General features: G+C 46.1%; 1 protein-coding gene across 1 annotated transcript in view; it reads right to left on the minus strand.

Moving 5' to 3' along the window:
• Positions 1-806: 806 nt before the first annotated feature.
• Vapb (VAMP associated protein B and C) overlaps positions 807-20,344 on the minus strand; it is a 46,066-nt gene continuing 26,528 nt past the window's right edge. The window contains exons 3-6 of the mRNA XM_026412235.2: positions 11,329-11,432; positions 7,931-8,011; positions 5,982-6,158; positions 807-3,495 (exon numbers count right to left, since the gene is read on the minus strand). Coding sequence (XP_026268020.1) covers positions 3,337-3,495; positions 5,982-6,158; positions 7,931-8,011; positions 11,329-11,432 — 521 coding nt within the window. The 3' untranslated portion in view covers positions 807-3,336. The remainder of the gene's footprint in view (positions 3,496-5,981; positions 6,159-7,930; positions 8,012-11,328; positions 11,433-20,344) is intronic.

Genomic DNA, 20,344 nt, shown 5'->3' on the forward strand with positions numbered 1-20,344 from the left:
ATGGCACACACGCCACACACACACATGCACTCACACACACGCACATGCACATACAGAGCTTGTTTTCAAATTAATTTGAAGGGCTATTTAGCTCTGAGCTTTCACCGCATTCAGTTATATCTGACTCAATACAGCTGCAAGCTGGGCACTGATATCTTTCGATAGCAATTCTGTTCCTAGGATTTGTTTGAAAGCGTTTAGGTTTTCATGGATCACTGGAGGTTCTTCATTTTCCCCCTTCTGTGTTATGTAGGTCTAAGCCATCTCTCTAGGCATAAACTGTCCACTGGTAAAAATCAATTTTGATTTTATCACTATTTATTACTGCTAGTGCCAGCAGTTTAAAAGACTAGAGAGGGAAAACATGCAAACTAGGAGGAGAAAAAAAATTATAGCCAGGTTCTCACACCTACCAGTACACAGCCTGCTCTCTTTAAGAGGTATTTCGTATCACGCTGAGAGCTTAAAATTATCAATTTGAAAATTCAATCCGTAAACATTTACAGGGCTCTGCTGTTGCTTCCATCTCCTCTGTGCGCACGTGGCTGGCGTTCCTAAAGCCAGGGCACCCAACAGAGGAGTTGTGAGTACAGCACCCAAGGGAGGCTGGCATCCCTATTGGGTCTCAGCCTTGCCCTTGCCCAGTTATCAGTCTTTTCCTCTCTGGGCAGAACAGAGGGCTGTCAGAATTCCACATTCACCTCTTCTTGGCTTTACTGTTTTCTTTCTTCACTTCTCCAGAATGATACCCCGAATGTGCACATGTCACCACACTCTCCGGAGGGCTTGTGGTTCTTAGGCAGTCCTTGAAGAAGCAGGCCACACTCCACCAGTTCACCTCCTGGCACATTTCTTACTGCCAGGATGACTCTGCGTGACCTGCCTTCCCACAGCTCCCCTGCTTCTCTCCTGGTGGAGATTCCTTCTCCACTAAGTCAAGAAGCCCACAAGTTAATGTGTGTTCCGCAAGTCCCACTCTCAACGGGGGAAGGAGAATGCAGAGGAGGATCTGCTGAAAGAGACAACTCTGCATTTTAAGGTATTTGTTTGTTCGTTTTGCTGCAAACCAATCTGCATCCTCTGAGAAACTGAGGAACTTCTCTTAGACACACCCCAAATACAAACTCACTTTCTAAAATCCAAACCTCACCAGCCTCTCAGGCACTCTTCAAACCCCACCACTGGTTGTTCTCATGAGCTGTTTTATCAGGAGACACAGCCCTAGCCTTTAGGACCTCGGGAGACCCCGCTGCAGCATCATGGGGCTGCATTGCTCCCCTGGTACTTCTGGAGCCTTCAATCACTCTCCTCTCAAGACTACACAGAGACACTAGTCTGCTGTAACATCTCCAATTAGCAAATTTTAGCCCACTTTCAGAAAATTAAGTGGCAGAAGGCACGTGCCTCAAAGTTCAGTCTTCTCACTTCCTTTAAGCACTGAGGCTACACGGAAAAAATCATGATCTAACCTACAGTGGTGCAGCCTTCCCCACAGGCACGCTCCCTGCAACCCTAGCTCGGCAGAACAAAACCTGCTTAATGTCTTCTGAGAGCACCACGGTTTTGTAGTAAATTTCTTTTCAAAAATACAGAAAGCTACTTACTCAGATGGATCACAGATTCCCACTTTGCTGGCCTTGAGGTTCCAGTTGACCAGAGCTAGTGTTGGGAGCAATGTGGCTCAAGATGCATGAACTTCCCAAACTGTCATCTTTTTGATGAACTAGTCGGCTCAAACTCACACACACACACACAGGGCCATGCCCAGCACTTGCATGAGCCTGTGGCACAGCTTCCTGGCCAGAGCAGGGCTGCTTCTCACTGAAGGGCAAGGGCAACAGGCACCAAATGTCAACAGTTCAATTTTCATACTGTCAGTTGAAGCCAGCCAAACACGCACGCACGCGTGTGCGTGCGCGCGCGCGCACACACACACACACACACACACACACACACACACAGCTAAACCTCCGAACCCAGATTTCTCATGTATAGGGCTCATTTTAAAACCTTCTAATGGCAAAATAATGATGATGATAAAATAATAATTCCCCTCACACAGCGAATGTGACAAAATGACAAAAGAACTCTTAATTTGGGGGCTTTATTTTAGTTTTTTTTTTTTCCTTTAAGATGCTACATAGTCAAACAGAATTGGATTGGTCTTTTACGGCACAAAATTAATTCACAGTCAAACCTGCATTTCCACTCAGATTGGCGGAGGAACCCGCCTAGACCACCTCCCAGAGCTCTCTCCCTCTGCAGGCGCAGTCCACCTCTTCATCCTGACTCCCTGGGGGGGCCCACAGGAGGTCAGGCCCATATGTGGGCCTGTGTGCTGGAAGTCTGAGGGTAACTGAGGGGGCAGAAGAGCACTTTTCTCCATTGATACCACTCTTCTCCATTGATACAGGTGACCCGGGGTTGACTGTCCCTATAAATTTCCTCCTATGACATTTTTTACTGACTGACACAGAAAAGACCTCCTGGCAGCTGTTCTCCAACATTCCATCACCCCTCCCCACACCCAGAACCTCCAGAGACAGAGGAGCCATGGCCCCAGCAGCAGTGCCAGCCCCACCCACTGGCATTATATAAGCACAGGTGATTTTTAGGCCACAGCATTAACTGCTCTCTTGTGACAATAACACATGAGATGAAATACATTAAATAAGTTAAATATGCATTAAACATCTCTGAATAACAGTCCAGTTTCACTACGTGAACCAACAGTAACTTAGCTTGGTCCCACTAAGAGAACAAAGCCATGACATCCCCAAGGGACGGGCGGCCATGCGTGCCTACCGCCCGTGGTGGGCACACCTCAGGCTGCCACGGCACCGTGCTTCCAGCTTTTGCCATGTTGGACAGTCCCAAGGAACCGGTGGCTTGGACAGAACTGAGGACATGGAAAAACAGCCTGGGGCAGGAATGGGCAGCGTGGGGGCTGCCCTGCAGGGGACTGTACAGCCCACCGCACTGGGCTCCAGCTCCTGCTAGCCAGCACCAACAGGTGAGGAAGAGTGTCAAGGCCAACCAGGGTTCAAAAGGACAGTCACACCCCGCCATGGAGGTGCCAACTGCGGCTTCCCTCATCACCAACAGAGATCATTCTCCCCCAATCATTTGCTTTATGTTTTAACTCTCTAAAAGATTGTTATATTATGTTATATCATGTGCATCTGTGTGTGTATGTGCGCGCGGGGAGGGGTAATTGAAAGGCAAGACCTGTGAGATGTCATCAGACGTTAATTCTTTTTACACATAGTTATGATAAATTTAAATTCCATGGTATGGTGGATGCCTCGATCTGACTCCCATCCTTCACATGCTGCCCTACAAGGCAATCTTGCCTACAATGACACCGACGATGAAGAACAAGACCACCAGAGCCAGCAGCCGGGTGCTGAGGCCCTCCTCCTTCCCGGTGGCAGCCAGCGCTGCGATGGGGCTGTTGCTCGGCACCGTCTTCCTCATCCGGAGCCCATCTTCTTCCTGTGGAAGCAAATGCACATTTCAAAGATAGTCCAAGCCCTGATGACTCTGTCCCACCACAGCCTGTACACACAGCAGCTGACGCTTGCAGAGAGGGAAGGACTAGCTTGAGGCCATTGAGGAGACACTGCCAGAAGCCCTCTATGTCATCCACCCTGTTGGTGCCACTAGCTATCTTTTTACAACACAAATCTGAGCTGCACACTCTCGGTTCCCCATGATTTATGGAAAAAGCTCTTCAGAAGGCCATCCAGGCCCTTCTCATCCTCAGTCGCATCCATCTCAGTGACGACTCTGCACATTCCTCCTCCCGTGTCCAGTCCCAAATCCTCTATCCTTCTTGCCTCACAGGTACAGGCATCCTTAATCAAGTCACTACTGGCTTTTGAAATCACAGGCACTTCTTAGGGCACAAACGTACAATACAAGAAACTACAAAGTGGGGGACCCGGAAGCTTTCACGTGAAGAGCTGTACAGAGTTGGCTCCTGATGAGTTACATGCAGATTGCTGAAATCAAATGGCATCTGGAATAGTAACTGTGACTCACTTTCATACACTCATCTCAAGTATTTTCTACTCAATGTGTGGATTTCTCACTAAAGAAGCCACAACTCCTTCCATCCATATACGAAGATACCTGCCACACTTTCCCTGTAACATCAGACAGGTGAGGAGCAGGACGTCTTCCTCTCCTCTGCATCCAGGGCCACTGCCTCTGTTGCCACGCACTGCCTGAAGGTTGCAGGCACTCTGCGATCTCTGGGTCACTTGTTATATGCCCTCCAGGTCACACCCACCTTCCTGAGCAGGGCCCAGCACCAAGGCCTTTCTGTTCTGCCCAGGCTTATCTCTGCAGCTAGACCTCATGCTGACTGCTCCTTCTACTCTGCCTAAACCCACCCAGCAGCACACTTTCTTTTCTCTCTTTTTTTTTTTTTTTCCACTTCTTTCACATTCACCAGGTGCCTAAGTGTCCCTGTGGTCAACAGCCCATGGGGCAGGCTCCCTCCAGGAACATAATCACTGGTTGGAATCCAGTGCCAGCACATAGCAGACTCTCATTGAATTTGTTGGCCAAATGAAAGAATGAACCGACACAAAACAAGAAATCAGAGTTTGGCAGGATAAAGAATCTCCCAATGTCAAGATCAGTCTGATAATATTTTAAAGATATTCTGCTCATGGGGCATGGCCAACATCACTGCACAGTGATAAATGACTCAATTGTTTGATTAACTTTTAAAAAATCAGCACAGCAAAATACAGTATATATTTTATTGGGTTTATATGGAAGCTATTTCTACCTATTTATCATTTTAAACAACACAGAACTCTAGTTCTGAAGAGAAAGATGCTCAAAGAGAAGCTGTAGGCCTATCTCAGAGTGTTAGCCAAGAAGGGAGGTGCCAGTTTCACAACCAACTTTGAAGGAAGGTGCAGAGGAGGCAGGTCCAGGTCACTGCCCAGTGGGATGGGCTGCTGCTTCCAGACACCAGGCATCCTCCCTCCTCCATAAATGGAGAGTGTGTCCCTGAAGCCACTACAGTGAGAGTGGACACCACAGCATGCCTCGAGACAGGAGTGAGGTTAGCAGAAGAGGCAGCCTCGGTGCTCAAGTTGCAGAAAAGGTCCCCATGATCTCATGGCCAGAGATACTCCCTTTGGTACCATGTTTGAAATAGACTCATACTTTCATGGCTGGGAGGGCTAGAGATGCGTGCAGTGGATGCAGGCAGGGAAATGCTGTGCTATACACACTGGCTTACTTCCCAAACCCGACACCTGCCTCACCACCCAGTGCAGCCCAACCGGCCCACACCCAAGCTGGACACCCAAGTGCCCCCTCTGTACTCCACTCTCCCTCCACTAGGACAGCACCATATCCCCAATCTCCCTACCACATCAGCAGTTTGATGAGCCAGTACTGCCTAGACCTATTTAGAGTCTTTAAAAATATGGGTCAGTTATTTTGCCCCTTAAAGAGACTTAGACCCAAATGAATGGCAGGAAGTAGGGTTTGAAAACACATGTTCAAAATAACCACTGCTGATTTCTAATTCACACAGTGAACACAGGTTGTCTTGTTTTTTTCTTTTCTTTTTGTGAGGATAAGAGTTTAAATACCTGAGGATTTTCTGCCCAAGGAACAGTGGTCCTTACTTGGGGGCTTTTGGGATCCTTTTGAGAACGAGATGAAAACTATGAAAATTTCTCCCCCAGTGGGCTGGGGCTGAGGCTGGGGCTCAGTGGTAAAGTGCCCGCCCAGCATGTGTGAGGCACTGGGTCTGATTCTCAGAACCACATAAAAGTAAATAAATAAAGGTATTGTGTCCATCTGCAACTAAAAATATATTTTAAAATATTTTCTCCCCAAGTAAGAAAAATTGAGCAAAAACAACAGAACTCAACCAAGGCAGAGACCTGTCAGCTTTCCCGTCCAGGGAGGCTGGCCCTGCTCTCTGCAGAGGAGGTAGCCGCTGTTACCTTGAACTGCTTGTTCTCCTCCCGCAGCCTCTGGACCTCCCCTTGCAGCCTCTTGCACTCTTCCAGCACCTTCTTAACTTCAGAGTCGTCCAAAGAAGTAGTCAGAGATTTAGACACCGACGGTGCTTCTGTCTTGGATGCAGTTGTGGATATAATCTTATTTATTTCTACATCATGCTGTTCAGAAATAAACGAAAGTCCAAGCATCACCAACAATGTAAAAAAGGATGTTTTTAAGCAAAATGAGGTAGTTCTCATTTCTCACACACCATAAATGTACTGTTTTGTCCACACTGTAATAAGTCACATTTATTTTTTAAATGGATCAATTTATCTAGTATCTTAATAACCTAAAGCAACTGGGCCCTAGAAATTATGGATAAGGGCAAAGAATGCAGTTGGGCTGAGACTAATACTTCAAAGAAAGAGAAAAAGGGCTGTGCAAATGGCACTATCAAATTCCTGCCATGCAAAAAATTAGCATACTGTAATTGTGCAAGCTCAGGAATTATCAGCCACAAATTACTCTCACCGTGAAGATCTGAGCATCCCCAAGACTGGATGGGCGAGGATGGGAGGATGGGGAGAAGACTGCACAGGGCAGTCTGTCCCACCAACCTGGAACTGGATGCTGGATGAAGGTGAAAACAAACACCCAGAGCCTCCCTCTGGGCAGGTCGCACACATTCTGGTCCCAGTCTGTTCTGCTGTGACAGCCTCTCCAGGTGCGTTGCAGAGTGGGGGCAGGGCACATAAGCAGGCTGGGGAGGTGACTGGGGATTGCGGCCTGGGGCTCTGGGCAACATCTGGATACTAGATCTCTAGCTCTGCCCTCCCCTTCCCACCAGGGAGGGAATCCTGGGAAGCAAGGCCCAAAGTTACTAGCCCAGAGCCCAGAGCTAGGACCAGAATCCAGGTCTCCCAGTCCCTAAACCAACTTCTACATTGTACAGAATATACAATGAGAAAAGGGGAAAATGTGACAATTATTCATTCAAAGAAATAGGATGATGATAGTGGCCAGTTACTGAACAGATAAAAACTGTACAGTGTGACACAAATCAACAGCATTCCCCAAGATCATTCTAGATGATGTTTACAGAATGCTTCAGAGTATTTCCATTTCCCAGCCCTGGCTACTAATGGCCAGGGTAGTTTCATATTCTGCATGAGTTTTAAATTCTTTGCTTTTAATATAAGTTAATTTTTTTTTACTAGCTTTGAAGGAAGTCCAAATTAGCATTTTAGATACAGTCTCCTCTCTTCAACTGGTCACAGTGAGGGCCAGGACAAGTTTGCCCCTGGTTTCACACCAAGGAAAAATGAGCTGATGGGTCAGTGGAAGGTGCTCCTCCCCCCAGCCAACACCAGAGTTACATGGAGTCAGGCGATTTTCAGTGAGGGGTGGTTTTGCTCCCGCTGCAAACAATCATCCAGCCCAAATGTCACTAGCGTTGAGGTTGAGAAAGCCCCATCTAAAAGCAGACTTTGATTGAAGAGGTAGGTGGGGGAAGGGAGAGGGGGAGGTGGTGTTGAGGGAAAGGGCTGACAGGGACACTTTGTAAAACAGAGCCTAACAGCTTACCACCTGTCCATCAAGCACCATGATAAAGGGCAAATTATTCCCTGCTTTGGTCTTGCTCACTGTTTAATAGCAGCCCATCACTTTGCCAAGCCTAAGAAGTTCTTCAGGATTTATGACACCTCAACAGCCACCAAGCTGCATTTTCAAGGGAACAAACTGTTTCAATTAGTTGTCTTTCTGCAAGACTTTTGAAGGCTGATTTTATAAAGGCCCACTTATTTGTTGACTTCAGCTTATTTTTTTTCTTCATACATTATGGGTAGGAAAATAATTTGCCAACTTAGATCTTGGTTTTGCAGGAGATGGTATGCAAATAAGTATCAGCTTGCAACATTCAATTACTGTTAACTATAAACATACTTACTGGTTTATCATTTTCTGCTGGCAATTCAAACACACATCTAAGTTTTGAATCCATAAGGTCTTCTGGTTTTGCCTCCTTCCACTAAAACAATTTAAATTTAATAATCAGGATATTATAAAGCTGCTGGAAGAATAATTTTCCTCCTATAACTGACAATTTCAGAAAAATACTCCTAATGAGAAAGTCCTGATATACATCAGATAAGGAACTTGTGAGTCTCCTGAGATTTTGGTACTTTTAGCATGACAAGATTAAATGCCCCACTGTCTTCCTGCCTGACTCCTTCAAGTCCACCCATTCCTCCCATGACTGGTCTGTGGGGATGCACAGGAACCCAGAGAACCAGGGGACAGAGAGGGGTTTCTGCATTACATCTGAACAACAAAAGGGAACTTTGTCTCCTTAAGAAAATAAAATCCACAGGGTATCCTCCCTGAACAACCTGGGCACATGCCATCTGGGAGTAGCTTCAAACCCACCCTGCCAATTACCAATGGAACACAGCACTTGTAAGTCACTCTTTACTACTGTGGTTGTATCCACCAAGCCCTGCCTGAGGGCCACACCCACTCCTCCCTCCACTCTGCTGACAAGAGCACCTTCTTGATCAGCCCCAGGTTCTGGGATAATACACTTCTGATTTACTCCCCTCTCAGCAGTGGAGGATGGGCATCCAGGGTGCTCTGAGAATTACAGACCAGCACAGCAGCAAAGTTACAATCCAGAAAAGGAAGGCATCCCCTCCTCCCCTCTCCCAGACCATGCAGATAGCAGCCAGAGCAACAAGGCCAAGAACCCAAATCAGGAGACAATCTGTGTGTCTGACATAAGGGGACTGCCATGGAAATTATGGCAGATCCATCTAATGGAATAGCATGCTGTCACTCAAATAATACTGAAGAGTGTTAAATTACATGGGGGAAAGCCTCAGGATATTAAGTGAAGAAACTACAAAGGATATTGAAGTCCATTCCTCTGTGCACATGCCCCAGTGGATGTGTGCCTATGCGGGTGTGTGGGTACATCTTAAAAGAGTACCAGGCAAGTCTGGTTATGACTGGATGCCAAAGCTACCCAGTGACAAGTGCCAGTGGGAAGGATATTTATGTGGTCTCAAAGTATCAGACGACTTAGGACACAGCAATCATCTATTAACCAAGGGGCAGATATGCTTTGAACTCAGAGGTCCAGCAATTGCATCTGAGCCATGTCACCAAACAGTATCACCAAGAGAGCAACAACCCACCATAAAATGTCTCCATGTGACACCACCTATGGAATGTTCTTGCCAAAACGATACATAAACTGCCTTTAATCATGAGGAAATAATCAAACAGGATATTACGCTTTCTACAAGTCATTCAGCCTGGACTCTAAAAAATTGTTTTAAAAAGTTATTTTAAAAAAATCCAAAAAGGGTAGGAGAGTCCTCTACTATAATAACGAAAGGCCATTTTTAGAATAATTGGAAATGCTAAACCTAGATTTATCTATTGGATTTAATTCCGGATTAAGGTTCATTTTGTTGGCTGTGCTCACGTCCTGTGGGCCTGTGAGAGACTGCCCTTGTTTTGAAGCACTTGGGGATGAAAGTCACAACACCCGCACTTGCATGCAAATGGCTCAGCAGAAAGGAAAGTAAGGACAGGAGGGAAGCAGATGGGCAAGAGGCTAATAAAGGGCAAGCCCAGGTAACAGTCAGTGGCCAATGCACTGTCTTTACTTTCTATGTATCAAAATAAAGAGAAAAATGTCTTAAAATAAAGAAAAAGGCGCGGCTCTCGTGAACAGGTTGGGTTAGTATGAAGGAACCCGACTCCATTCTACTTCTGGCTTTTGCTTCTTTGTGTATTTCCAAATTTTCCTACAAAGAATTTTTGTAAGAGAACTTTTAAATGTTATAAAATAATCACACTAGGAAACTAATTGACCCTTTATCGTGTATGCAGAGCCTGGCCTATTATACGCCAAGGTAGTCAGGGCCAGATGCTTCTAGGCCCTCAGACGGGGCTTGCCAGCCCACACAATGCTGTGAGCTGACTGCTTCCCCATGATGCAGGTGACCAAAACTTCAAGAGGGACTGAACTGCAGAAGGCAGAACTCAGCTTCAAACCCGAGTGACCATGCACCTACTCTTTTCACTACATTGTTCAGCAAAAGCCAGACAGAATACACGTGGATACTGTGTATTTGTATCTGCCATAGGAGGTGACACAACACGTTCCAGGGAATAAAAGAGGAAGAGCAAATGCTTTCATGATGGTTCTTATGAAAAGACAGTCTGCTGCTGCTGCTCTCTCTCAAACTCAAAAGTACCTGACTTACCCTTCATTTTCTGCCCTCATGTTAAAAATCAATGAAGATGATCAGTTACGCTTTTTCAAGGCTAAAAGAAAGGCTGAGTGGTGACACTGGGTCATGAATCCAGCTTCTGCGTGAATCCTCCAGCAGGAGAAAACTTGGAGAGGGGAGAAGGACAGCAGGGAGCCCAACACACTCCCTCTGGGGCTGGCGGGCTACAGGCAGTGATGGGCGGGTGCTCCTGCCCTCCTTTAAACACTGGGCACCAGGGAGTCAGTGCTGGTGCTCAGAGGGCACAAGGTCTGACACAGCACCAGCATGCGCATGGACTCATTCACATGTGTAAAAAGCTTGCTTTGAGGAGAATTTCTATCATAACTTCTCCTTTTCCAGAAATAACCGATAATATAATATTGTTTATTTAATTTATAAAAATGAAGTCATCCTAATTTTACCAAAATTCAACACATAGTGAAACATATTTATTTAGGGAAAAAAATGAAGGGACCTGTTGTTAAAAAAGAAACACTCAAGCTGGGGACGCAGCTCGTGGTAGCACCCTTGCCTAGCATGCATGAGGCTCGAGTCTGAGGCCCAGCACCACAAGGAAACAGACAGACAGACAAACCAAAAGAACTGAAAGAAGAATCATGCTTATGAGAACCAAGACAAAAAAAAAGGAAAGAAAGTGTAAGTGGGAAAGGACATTAGTATCCACCACTCGTGTCCTTCTGGATTGGGAAGGAGGGCAAGGGAAAGCATGTTCCCCACAGCGACATTACCCTTTCCCGGGGAGAAGAAAGGGGGCAGTCCCAAACTATTTACTACATGAGCCATCAGAGTAAGGAACTGCCAAAACAAACTTGAGTTTTTAAAAATCAGAAAAAGAATAGTATTCTAGAGAGCTTCATAAAACGTTAAAATTATTCATTGGTTTTAGAAAAACCAGAAAGGTAGTCAAAATACAAACCTCCTTGAAAATATAACTCCCATGTAAATAATTTTGACACATTTTGAAATGCATGCACCCACAGTTCTGTACCTAATTGGTTTTTGTTATTATTACTGAAAAAAGTAAGAAGCATTCAGTACTTACTACTGCTTCCATATCAGAAGTGTCAGTTGGAGCAAACATAGACTGAACCATAAACTTGTGTTTACTTTTCTCATTGGGATCATAATCGAAAGGCTGTAACATCACTGAGAAAGAAAATATTTCATTAGGAGGGTCAGAACTCAGTTACCAGTGCCATTTGTCATGCTAATACTTGTGCTGTGGTGTAAAGCAGTTTCCCAGGCATTTTCCAAGGAAGCAAAAAGAGATGACCCACACCTCCATTTTGCAGGTCCCCCTAAGGCTCAGAAAGGTTAGGGGACTTGCCAAGGTCAGAGAGCTGGGAACAGGGCTTAGGACTCAGGTCTTGGTCCACTGGTCTTTCATTCCTGCAAACCCACACAGACATCTGTAACGAGCCTTAGAGAATAGGAAAGCAGGGCAGTAACACCGTGTGCCTTTGTGCTCAAGAAAACATATCCAAATGATCTTTTCAGGAACTAAAAGAGAATAATCCAAGATGTTTAAGGCCATTTAAAGAACTGTTATAGCTTCTCTCCACCCCATTCCCTGCACAGTTAATCAAGGTAATGCTTGAAACATGATTTGGCAACAGAATGCTAGAGAATTCTCATAAGCAAGATGTTCAAATAGGAGGGAAAAAACAATACCAGCTCAGCACCCCACTTGGTCCCTAAGAAGCTAGGGTACCCTCCCTTAGGAACCTGTGAATGAGCTCCTGCTACTTGGAGAGAGGCACCTGCCCACTCTGACTGGCTTCCTCCAGCCCATTTCCCAGGGTAGACTGGGCCTTACCCCTGTGAAACCACCACTGCTTTCAACTCTGTGACCTGCTGCAAGGCTTTGGCTAAATCTCGAACCTACTTAAGTTCGCCAAAACAAAACTTCACAGGCAGCAGAGGCCTTCTGTAGCCCACAGGAGCTACCATGAAATGAGGGTTTCCACGTGCCAGAAACTGGGCTTTGTCTCCAAGGTCTATTATCATCTCATTTAATCCTTAAATGGTGGGTACTATTGTGAGGATGAGAAATGTTATCTTGATGCCTATTTTTCAGATGAAAAAAAAAATGAAACACAGAAAGTTAACCAGCTTGCCCAAGGTCACACAACGAAAGAGCACAAATTCAAGCCCAGGCAGGTGTTCTGAGGGCTTATGCTCTACCACCACCAGGACCAATGCCTTGTCCTGACAGGGCCAGTCCTGTCCTCCCTGGCAGGGCTTCTGCCACCTTTTCTGCTAGACACCCTCAGGGGTCTCTCCATGGCCTCGCCACCCCTGCTGCAGATAAAGACAGGTGTCTCTAACCTCAGTATACACATAAAGAATCTGGGGCTCCACAGAGAGAAGCGGCCTGCCCAAGGTCTCACACTAGCATAGAGCCAAGGCCTCTGTCTCCAAGTGCAGCCTGGCACCCCTTCCACCCACCAGGCACTCCGACAGGATCTGGGTGTAGGCTGCACCTCCAGCCCCATGGCAGTGCTCATGGGACCATGGCTGGCAGGAAAGAGAAATGGCAATTTCCCCCACCCATCTTAGGGATGCAGGAGCATGTTCCATCTTTGTAATAGAGAAAGACCATGAAAACTTGATCACACGAAGGCCTGAAATATACAGGTGTACCTAGTCACCTGGGCGGCTCTGTTGTCACAACACCCATCTGAGCACTTTGAGTTACAAGGGCACTTGCTGGGAGACTTCTTCTGGACAAAGTTCAACAAATGTGAGACAGCAAACCTTTATTAACATAAGACTGTGTACATGTGACACCCAGTCTACCTACCTTACAGATTACCAAGATTAGAATGCTTCGTCTGGGTACCCGATCCAAACAGTGTAATACCAGCAGAGGGAAAAAAGATCACTAAAAAAAACACAAGGCCACTTTTCTTGGGATCTTGCTCTTGCAGATTCAGTGGACGCCAGGTCTGCCCTGCTATCGGCTCTGGACCTGGACTGCGACGAGGTCCAGCACTGCAGAGCTGGTATGAGCTTCCAGCAGATGGACCCGAACACTGCTGGACACCAGAGCCTGACTTAACCGCAGGGATGAACGCCAGAGTGGAGGTCGAAGCCCTAGACTCTTCTGAGAGCTAAACGCCCTGCTTCCGCCACCAAAATGGCCACATGGAAGGTGAACCCTGCCCACTCAGCAGCTCTACCCACTGCACATGTGCCAGGAGCTTTCTTGGGTAGCAACCATCAACATTGTCCAGAGATGGAACAGAACTTCGAACTACTGCAAAGATATGCTCTCACTTTTAGTACTCAGGTAAATTGAGATTTAAGACTATCCAGGCTCACTGGGCAGTGACAGAACCATTTGCTGGTATTTTTCAGTGTGAAAAAGAAGAGAATGTTGACCCAAACTACCACACCTGGGTTTTCAGAAAAACAGAAGCACTGTGGCCCCTGTCCACTCTCCCCCTTCCCTAAGGCACTGGAGTGAGGGCAGCGAGTGTTCACCCAAGACTCACCACAGCCAAGGGCCACTCCCTTTCACCTCTCCACCACCTCTGTGGTCTTCAGCCCAATGCCTTCACCTCACCCCAGGAGGGAAGGGAATGAAGATGACCTTGACCAGCACCTGCCAGTGTCAAGCCACCAAAGAAGGCACATGCTCCTTAGTCCTCCCACTCAACCCTCACAGCAACCACCAAAGAGGCCCATGTCTGCATTTTCTAGATGAAAAGACACAGGCTTAGAAAGCCTGAGTGAACAGCCTCACCTGGGCTCCATGAGCAGAGCACTGGACAGCAGGACCGGCTCCAACTGGCCCCATTCCAGAGTCCAACTCCTCCAGCAGTTCTCAAAGTACAGCCCACAGACCCCAAGGGTTCTCCACACCCCCAGTCAAATGACCCATGAAGTCCAAACGATGGTCACACTAATACCAGGACATCCATACCTTCTCCCGTGTCGCCACTTAGACCCATGGTGCACAAGCATGGTGGCGATGCAGGCAAGTGGGCGGTTGCCATGGGCTCTGGTTGTGCACTCTAGTTGTAAAGGAAGCCAGTTCACTTAACAATATTTTTGATGAAGTAAGGAAAGTACTAACTTTAATAAATTTCAACCTTGAAAACAAATCTTTTTAGCCCTTTCCCCATTTTTCTGTGATGCTGGGAATCAAACCTAGGGCCTCAAACATGCTAGATCAGTGCTTTACCACTGAGGTACATCCCTAACCCTCTCGTTTAAATTTTATTTTGAGACAGGCTCTTGCTAAGTTGCCCAAGCTGGCCTTGAATTTTGTGATACTCCTGCCTTAGCCTCCCAAGTAGCTGGGATTATAATTGTGTACCACTGTGCCTGACCTTTTTAGCCACTTTATGATGAAATGATATTTCTGCTGTCCCCTAAGTCCAAAGGCTGCTGTGAGCAATGTACCCAGGCAGCTCTTGGGGCTGGAACTGGACCTGGCGTTTCCCCATGGAACATTCTTACATAAAGGAGCAACCAATAGACAAACTGGTCATTCCAACCCTGGTGTATGGCATGTACACTCTTGAAAATGAACTAAGTAAGCCTGCCACTTCAAGAAAGACTTACAGTTGTTGTTCCCAATAACAAAACTCAGGCTTTCAAGCAAAAATTATAATCATGGAAAATTTAAATCTGCCACCAAGAGCACCCAGTTCACCCAACACTTAAAAGACTCTTATTGGCCAGCTCAGTATCACAGCACTTGACCAGCAAGTGCCCTGGGTTCCATCCAGAGTTGCGGAAAATAATAAGACTCTTCTGATGAGATTGGTGGTAATAATGATGAATGTGATTTTTTTTTTGATACAGCATAACAAATGATGTCAACATTTGGAAGATCTGTATAACCTCACATTCAATATTTTTCAAACAATCCACAAGTGATATTACAAAATCCAAAGTGTAAGACAGACCAACACATTTCAGTGAAGCAAAATTCAAAAAGCCCACAAACATGGCTTCAGAGTCCACATCATAATATTTTCTTACATGTAAGAAAATGCCACTTTCCCAGCAGCTCGTCGTGAGGATGAAGCAGGAGGATTCCAAGTTCAAAGCCATCATCAGCAACTTAGCAAGATCTTGTCTCAACACAAAACACAAATAAAAACAAAGGGTTGGGTTGGGGACATGGCTCAGAGGTTAAGTGCCTCTAGGTTCAATTCCTAATACCAAAATAAAAAATAAAGAAAGTGCTACTTGGCTCTTCCAAGTCCCTGTTTCCAAGATAAAAAAAAAAAAAAAAAAAAAGGGCTGGGGTGGCGGGCAGGGTGGCGGGGTGGAGAGAAAAGGACTAGTCACACAATCTGTTTGCTGTGAACTGCCCAGTCAAGACAGTTGACAAGGTCAAGGACTAGGCCATATATACTTTTTTAAATATTTACTTTTTAGTTGTAGTTGGACACAACTCCTTCCTTCCTTCCTTCCTTCCTTCCTTCCTTCCTTCCTTCCTTCCTTCCTTCCTTCCTTCCTTCCTTCCTTCCTTCCTTCCTTCCTTCCTTCCTTCCTTCCTTCCTTCCTTCCTTCCTTCCTTCCTTCCTTCCTTCCTTCCTTCCTTCCTTCCTTCCTTCCTTCCTTCCTTCCTTCCTTCCTTCCTTCCTTCCTTCCTTCCTTCCTTCCTTCCTTCCTTCCTTCCTTCCTTCCTTCCTTCCTTTCTTTCTTTATGTATTTATTTATTTGTGGTGCTGATGATCGAACCCAGGGCCCCGCACATGCTAGGCAAGCGCTCTACTGCTGAGCCACAACCCTAGCCCCTAGGCCATATTTTAAAAAATATTTTTATTTCATTAAAAATGTTATTGTCAGCCAGGTGCAGTGGAGCACACCTGAAACAATCTCAGTGACTCAGGAGGCTGACTCAAGAGGATGGCAAGTTGGAGGCCAGCCTCAGCAACTTAGAAAGCCTGTCTCAAAATAAAAAATAAAAAGGGCTGGGATGTGGCCCTGGGTTTAATTCCCAGCACCAAAAAAAAAAAAGAAAAAAAAGTTACTGTTGTCAAAATTAATTATTGTTAAATTTCTGAATTTAATTTCTAAAGACAGATATTGACACAAACCCAAACAAAAAAACTCTGGGTCTTCAATATTCACGAGTGGAAGGGGATTCTGAGACCAGAACATTTGAGCACCATTACTCTACACCAAGCTACCTCACGGGCCCCCTTTAGGAAGAAAGCAATGCTGAGCAACTCGCATGAAGTCACTGATGGCTCTGTGGCCCCCTCCTGGGAGAATTTGTGACTTAGAAGAGATAGCAGCTTGAACCAAACCAAATCTGAACACAGCCTCTCACGCAGGGCCTGGGGACCCCTGTGCTCCTTCAGCCAAGCATGCACTACCTTTAGACATAGCACACTCCAGGCTTCCTGACCCCCTGCCAGGTCACCACAGCATAGAGATGGAAGAAACTCTCGATGGGTCAAAGAGGAGTGCCAAGGCACAGAGCAGGGGACTGGAGATGGCCACCACCCCAGAGAGCACTGCAGGGGCCTCAGGAAGCATGTCCAACTGCCCTTCTCAAGCACAGGCAGACACTTTGAGAACAAACCTAACGCCTGAATGCCCTGGAAAAACGGGTGAGTGGATATGTTTCAGCAGGGAACAAGAGCCTAGGAGGGCCTCAGCATGAACTTCCTGGAAGATCTTGGTAAAGGTGGGCACTCAGCCCCTGCTCCACAGCGCTGCAAGTGGAGGAGCTGTCTGCCACCAACTGGTTCTCCTTCGCTTGAGGGCTCTCAAGCTGACAAGCCAGAGTGGTTACCCAGACAGTGGACAGTCTGCAGATCCTTGGCACCTCATCCTCCACACACTGCTTAAACACAGTCCTAACTCATCAGAAAGTGTCTTTCTCACCACTATCATGTCGTGTCAAGTTCAATTTGCTCTACCCTGTTAGCTGAAACTCCATGAGACCATGACAGATAAATGTTGTTAATCGTTTGTTCTTTCAGCTCCATACATGCAAATTGTGACAGAAATTATATACTTTTTTCTATGACAGGCTATAAAAGAGCTTCCCATTAACTTAATTTATTTCACTTGAATACCAGAGACACTGATGATAAAACCCTCTTAAATGAACCATCTATCCTACTTTTAAAATGTATCTGCTGATACTACTTGCCTACATTAACGCTCTGGGATACCACATCTGTGACATTATAGACTGCGAAGTGAGCTCCTGCTAAGAAAGGAACTCTGGGGTCATGAAACATTAGATCAGCAAGATCAGACTTTCTACAAAAGAGAAGAAATGAGAATATATGCTACTTAAACACATACTCCCTCAGAGGAATGATGACTTGATTAAATGCAGCACAAAAGCAGCTTCCAGAACCCAAGAAAGTCAGGGCATCTCCACCTGCTTCATAAGGTAACAGAACAAGTGAACAAAGCCCAACAAGTAAGATGGCATACATTTCATCGCAGAATCCTGCCACGGACATGTCTTCTCCATGTCCTACCTACATGCCCAGTCAGCCCAGGCCCCAGTGACCCACCTCCAGATTCCCCCCGCCCCAGTGTCTCCTCCAACCATCCATTTCTTTCCCATCCAAGCACTCTGTGCGACCCTATTAGTCCCACAAATGTAACTCCCCCAGCACCCTGCTCATATCAGTAATTCCTCAGATTGAACCCTCCTCTAACAAAACCTATCTCCCGAATGGAAGACAATCAGTTCAGTTCTTCATATCCTGTTCCTCAGATCTCTGGTATTTCCAAACAACAGGCCATCCTTCAGGTCCAAATAGTGCACACCAACTCCCTTATTCCTAAACCTGGTGAAATTCTCCTGACATCCCCAAAGTCATCTTCATCATGTGACCCTACCTGGCACATCCCTGTTCATGCTACTTAACCCTACTTAATCCTAATACATCACATCTTTTGGGACTTATTCTGCTAACACAGCCCTGTGAGGAGAGATTCCCCAATTTTGGCATGTATCAGAACCACCTGCAGACCTTGCTGAAACACAAACTGCCACCCCATCTGCAGAGTTTCTGGGTCGGCAGGGCTGGCCTAGGACCAGGAGTGTGCACTTCTCGGGAGCTGCCCAAGGCCAGTCCCTGGAAAACCCAACTTGCTCTGTTTCCTAAAGCTGCAGCCCCTGCTGAAAGCCCCACATGTGGGTCCTTGCTGTGAGCTCTGAAGTCACTAGGAGAGTCCTGGCTCACTCTGACATGTTTGCTTTTTCTCCCCAGTGGGTATGGATGTTCCGAGAACTCACATTCAGGTCCATCTGCCCGTTTTCTCAGGGGCCATGAGATGAACCTTCTCCCTTTCCCACATTCAAAGCACTCCTGAATCATACTCCCTCCAGAAATCTTCTGGGGCAGCTCAGAGAGGAACCCTGCCTCAGCTGTCTGATCTATCCAGAGCCACTCTCCTCCGTGTGGCCACACGTGGCTGTGGTCTTCTTGTCCCTGTGTCCTCTCACTGGCTCCCTCACTCACACGCACATTAAAAGCCCACCTGTACCAAGCTGCCTTTGTGGTGTCATAATGCAGTCACCACTCCTTTTTTTTAAACTAATGAAAGACAAACACCCAAGCAGAGCTCCCAACCAGCTGAAGACCAGGTTTGCACAGTGAGGTGACACCACTCCTGCCCAAGCAAAGAAGCTTGACATTTTTGTTAGACCACGAACCCTTACATAAGCCAGTTCATTATTCTTCTCGGGTTCTCCAAACAGTGAAATCCTAGCCCCATTCCAATTCCCTGCCTAATCAGGGACCCATGCATGGAACTATAGGTCTTTCAACCAATAATTAATTTTACCTCCTTAGAAATAAGTTAACATTGAATTGTCTTGTGATTTTTATAGGATTTTCCAATTTATGAAGACTGTCTTAATAAGCTCCTCAAAGTCTGATTAATTTTTTTTGCAGAAATCAGAACAGATGCCCTCATCTTTTGCCCAGGATCAACAGAAGATGAGGCAAATTCGATATAGACGCCAACAACATGGCTCACTTGCTTATTTTTATAACTACCATAAATCTTTTCCAACACACTTTCCCATCTCCCAAGGCTTAACAATGGAATATTAGTCTCTTCCTGGTCACTCTTCTGTTGTTACTATGAACCCTCACTGCACACTAGTAGACACATTAGTAGACTTAGAAGCCATGTCTCTTGGGACTGACCGCTAAGCTGGGAGGAAGTGTGCTGTGGAGGCTTAGGCACCTCCGGACACTTTCTGAGCTCACCCTCCCCAGGCTCTCTGGCAGTCCTTCCTCCTCTGCTCTGAACTATCACAGCTGTCTGTCAATGCAGCCCTTTCCCTTCCTTCTGTAATGAACTGGGAGCTGCACAGGAGAAGCAGTGGGTCCAAGTAAGAGCCCACAGGACAATGCTTGAGGCTGGGGCTCAAAGGTGCCAGCCTGGGAGACCTGATAGAAGTGTCACTCCTGACTGCTCAGCGAATCCACAGATTCCGTGCTTCTCAGCCACCTTGGGAGATGAAGGTCCCTTCAGCTAAAGGAGAGCCCTCATGCCCTTGCAGTCTTCCTGATCATCATCTTTCAAAGTATAAAAAATAAACTGTGCCATACCCATTAAAGAAGCCTAAATATTACAGTAAACTTTGAAAATCTCAATCTCTCTCTCTCTTTCTCTCTCTCTCTCTCTCTCCCCCTCTTTGGTAACAGGGGTTGAATCTAGGGGCGCTTTACCAATGAGCTACACCCCCAGCCCTTTTTATTTTATTTTTTAATTTTGAGACAGGGTCTCATTAAATTGCTTAGGGCCTCGCTAAGTTGTTGAGGCTAGCTTTGAGCTTGCAATCCTCCTGCTGTAGCCTCCCAAGTTGCTGGGATTACAGGCGTGCACCACTGCACCCAGCTAAACGGAGAATCTTTAAAAGTATCAATTAAACTGAATTTTTGTTGGCAATTTTCTTTGTTTCTTTCTTTCTTTTTTTAAAGCCAGAATCTAATCTGGAGAAAAAGATTAAAGACATCTTTTAAGTATGAATGTGAGTCGTTCCTATCTGAGAATAATAAGCCTGGTTCATGAAAACCATTTATAAAAAGGTTGTGCTTATAAGA

The sequence above is a fragment of the Urocitellus parryii genome, chromosome 6 (genome assembly GCF_045843805.1).
Source record: "Urocitellus parryii isolate mUroPar1 chromosome 6, mUroPar1.hap1, whole genome shotgun sequence".
In the NCBI taxonomy this organism is placed as follows: Eukaryota; Metazoa; Chordata; class Mammalia; order Rodentia; family Sciuridae; genus Urocitellus; species Urocitellus parryii.